Below are 4,342 nucleotides of genomic sequence, written 5' to 3' on the forward strand. Positions count from 1 at the left end.
GGTGTGGGGGGAGGCGCAAGATGCCTCTGTACTTAGCAAAATGAGGCATTTTAGTTACAAAATATATTTAAAAACCTGTAGGTGCTAGATCACAAATAAGCTAAGACACTCAGTCTAGTTGTATAATTTACGCTAGTTAAGTATTACCTTTTTCTTTTTTAAGGAGGGTGCATTGGGCTGCAAGATTGCATTAAGGGGCAAACCTCTGAAGAAAAGAGTATCACTTAGCTTGCGCCTTTTCCGATAGGCCGTCGTCTGACAATGAATCCGGAAACTCTGAAGTGCAAAGTACCGGAGGTCAAACATCTTGGGGAGTGGTCCCTGGGGATGGTCCCGGGACGGAATCGCTGTTCGTTTGCACCTGCAGTGTGGCCCTAACCAAGTGCGATGGCTTTGACACGTCCAGAGCCATCGGATCCCATTACCTGCCACAGAGAACCACCTAAGTACTTCCTTTAGTGGAACATTTCAGAAGGAGGTTTAACGAGTAGAGGAATGAAGGACATCAATAAAGAGACTCTGTCGCTGCAGTGTGACACCAAACCCCAAGGCGGGCGGGCGTCAGGCATCTGGAGGAGGAAGCGTTCAGGTACAGGCGTCAAACCTGGTCCTCAGCAAGATGTTTCTGTGAATGAACGGGTCCTTCTGCAAGCCCAGGGAGGGCACGTTGCACACCTCGCTCCTAAGTCAGAACTGCAACGATCCACACACCTCGACAGGGAAACGCAAGATTACAGCGTCTCATCAGACCAGCGGTAGGGACAGGAAGCTAGTGCGGCTCCCCAACAGGTTCCCGGGAACTCGGGGAACCGCCGCTGGGGAACTCCAGTGTTCAGCGCCAGGCAGTATTTCCCCAGATTTGGAGCCACCGAAGACAGGTGAAAAGGCTCGCGCGATCACCGTAAGGGGTAAAGCGGGCTGTGGGCGCGTGCAATGTCCCCAGGAAGGGACCGAGGACCCTGGAGAGCCAGATAGGTGTAAAGCAAACACTAGAATGACCGCACACACCACAAAGGGGAAAAAACAGAATGCACCTAGAAGCGCCCTCTGCAAAACGTAGAGCTGTCTACACTGCACGGAGGAATCGGTCTGTGCAGCGGCGGACGCGAGGACAGATCGTCCCGGTTCCCCGCTTCCGCGACAGAAGCGGGTCATTGCGGGGCCAAGGACATTGCGCAGCCCCGCGAAGTTACCGTGAGAATCGGGAAAGCCAGGCTGTGGACGCTGCTCGGGGCCGTAAGGACGCGGCTGGCCGCGAAGTGGGTGGATTCAGGGTGTCCGGGAAGGGGCCAAACCTCTGGGAGCCCGGGAGAGACTGGGAGGCGGCTCCAGAGGGCCACCCCAGGCTGGGAGTGAGGACGCCCCTGGCAAGCGCGAGCACCCCTCCAGCGCCCGGCGCATCCCCGGCTCCCGACTCCTCTGCCTTGGCTCGCGAGCCGCGTCGGGAGCGGTCACTGACCTGCGGGCCGGACGCGCCCACCTCCCCAGCCGCGCTCCCGCGCTCGGGGTGCGGCTCTGGCCGCGCTGACCTCTTTGCAGGCGCCGCTGGTCCGGCGATGGGCGCCGGCGAAGCCGTCTGCGGTGATCTGGAGCGCGCTGCCGAGGCGCACCGGAGCAGCTGCGCAGCGCGAGTGAGCCCGGGCCCGCGTGTCGCCAGGACCGCGCGTCTTCCCTCCGCCCCTCCGGCTCGCACAACCAATGGAGGCGAGCCAGGCCCACTTCTCGTCGCCCCGCAGCCGCTGCTCCGGCGGGCGCCTGGCACTGGGACAGCCCCCGGCTCCGGCGAGGGAGGAGCTCGCGCCAGCGCTGGAAAATCCTGGGGGATGAGGAGGCGTTTGCCCAGGGAGCCCCATCTGGGAGGCAGGTGTGGTGCCATTAACTTTTATGAGCACCGGGGGAAGGTGGGGTGTGTGTGCAGTTTCATTGGGACCCGTCTCCGCAGGCGAAAGCATCTCCTTTCTGCTGAGTTTCTTCCTCGCTTACATTTTTTAGGAGTCTCGCGCAGCCCCCACAAACAGCGAGCCGCGGTGCATCTGTGCGAGCCCAGCTCTGAGCCGCGGCGGGGGCATCGCCTCAGCCTGTGACGAGCTTCGCCTCAGGCATCTCTCCATCAGCGCTTCTCTTCTTTTCCCTCGGAACCTTCCGCCAGATCTTCATAGAAGTTGAACAGGATCGCAGCTGTTATCACTGCCAGCGAGACATACAATCACAAAACTCTCTTCTGAGTAATTGGTTTACACAGTCACAGATCTTCGAAGAAGTCTGGGAAGGGAGCCTTTCAGTGATATGACTAATTTCGGTTACCAATCAGCCCTGTAACCTTCACCCGACGGCTCTGTATTCCTCTTTTTCAACTGGAAAATGAGAAATCTCTTCCATTCTGACATTCAACAACCCAGCTGGCTGTCTGACCTATTTGGTTGCGAAGAGCCGAGCCCCGTCTTTGTCTGGCTTCCTTTTCCCCAGCCCCTCTTTGCTCTTCCCTGCTACATTCACCCTGTAACTGCCCACCTGTGGCCATGAAAGCAAATCACGAAAATTAACATAGAAAGATGCTGCCCAAGTCTCAGTGACCATTAAACTCACACAGATAGTGCCACCTGCCAGAGCCCAGCTCATGACATCGTGTTACTTGTGCCCATGTTCAGTAGTTCTCCAGGTGGAGACAGAAGCCGGCATCTGGCTTAACTCGGAGACCCTCTTGGTAAATGAGCAAAGGCTCTATCTCTCCCCCTTTCTTCGCCAGGGGAGTAGTGAGTGTGTCTTAATCTTTTCTATGTGAATCTTTCTGTATCTGATCTAAAATGCAGGTGGAATGAGACGAATTGTCAAGAAGGTAGATTCAGAGACCTGCTTCCCTCCCAACACACTTGCATTTGCTTCCCGTACTTCACCCCTTCACATGCCGCTTTCATGAGTTTTGTTACACCATCTACTGCCTGCTCTATTACATACTTATTAATGTTTTACCTTAGATTTTTTACTTAGCCTCACCGTAAGCAGTAATATCCATGAAATCCTTGGCTTGTTATGTACCAATTGTATTTCCATATGAAATAAGCGAGTAATAAGTAATCTGTAAGGTTTTTCTTGACATTTCCTGAACTTATTTCCTAGTGCTGCTGTAACGACTTACCACAAACTGTTACAAAAATGATACAAGAGGCAAAGCTTCTCTTGTCTTTATTATTATTATTATTTAAATTTCAAATACAAATGATCTAGAACGTGTTAATTGTCAAATTTACTTCCATAGGAAATCTTCAAAAGTAGGTCAGGTACCACTCCAGTTCTTGGGATTTTGCAGGCACAGTTTGGGGACATATTTCTAGCTTCTAGTGAATATGATCCTTCTCTGTTTTACTTAGAGAGAGATGGATTGTATAACAAGTGTGGGATTTGGAATCAGATGGAGAGTCATTATTCTCATGCTGTCACTTATTATCTGTGTGGCTGAAGCCAATCACTTAATCTCTCTGAGCCTCGTTTTTCTTAGTATAAAATGGAAGTAATATTAGGTTGTTGTCAGGGTTAAACGCACACACACACACACACACACAGTTCCCAGCAGTTATGTTGTATGTATAAGTGCTTAAAAATATTACCTCCATCTTTCCTTCTTTGCTGCCACCAAAGCAACATTCAGAATTATTTTGCCCATTCTCTAATTTCCTTCTAGATTATCACAAAACATGTTTGTTTGTTTTTTCCAGTACTCCCTGGACTAATTCTCTTCTGCTTTTCCTTAATTCCTTCAATTCTGCCCCGTTTTGATGTTCCTTTCCCAAACTCTTCTTCTCTCTCTCATGCTGCAATTTCTCTTCTTTCAAGCAGTTCTCACGTTCTACCTGCCACAATTTCAGCAACCTGTGCTCTGTAAAGGAACTGATATAACTCTGAGAAGAGTGTAGGTCATAAAACTTCTTACTTTCTTACTTCTTTTGCTCTTTATGATGCGTCAATAGTCCTTTACATTTGTTTGTTTGTTTATTTTAAATTCACGGTCTTCTCAAAAACATAGAGTAATTTATGTTATCTAATGTTATGGGAAAATTCTTGGACCACAAGTCCTACTAAATTCAGACATTTTTGGAGCATCTGCTATATACCAAGGAGTGCCCCAGGCACTAGGGGGATAAAAATAAAGAAGATAAAGTGTCTGCCCTAAAATACTTAGAGTCCAACCAGGCATACAGACGTATACCTATTTTGCATATAAACATGCCTTATGTGCTTCAAGCAAATTGTGCACATGAAAGAATTCCCTGTACTTTTTTTGCTTAGGAGATTGTCTGGGACTCCAATCAAAATGCCCACTCTGCCCACAGTTCCCTGCCGAGTG

General features: G+C 50.3%; 1 protein-coding gene across 4 annotated transcripts in view; it reads right to left on the minus strand.

The window, feature by feature from the left end:
• SERTM1 (serine rich and transmembrane domain containing 1) overlaps positions 1 to 3,847 on the minus strand; it is a 26,634-nt gene extending 22,787 nt beyond the window's left edge. The window contains exon 1 of one of the 4 annotated variants that reach the window (XM_015592449.2): positions 1,460 to 1,642. Coding sequence is in view for 2 of the 4 variants with exons in the window: in XM_025049537.1 (XP_024905305.1) it covers positions 1,460 to 1,952 (493 nt within the window). In the remaining 2 variants the exon portion in view is untranslated. Of the gene's footprint in view, positions 1 to 1,193; positions 1,433 to 1,459 lie in introns of those variants that run through there. The other 3 variants (XM_025049538.1, XM_015592450.2, XM_025049537.1) reach the window with 3 other exon arrangements.
• Positions 3,848 to 4,342: the final 495 nt, after the last annotated feature.

Source organism: Pteropus alecto, unplaced genomic scaffold (assembly GCF_000325575.1).
Source record: "Pteropus alecto unplaced genomic scaffold, ASM32557v1 scaffold16, whole genome shotgun sequence".
NCBI lineage: Eukaryota > Metazoa > Chordata > Mammalia > Chiroptera > Pteropodidae > Pteropus > Pteropus alecto.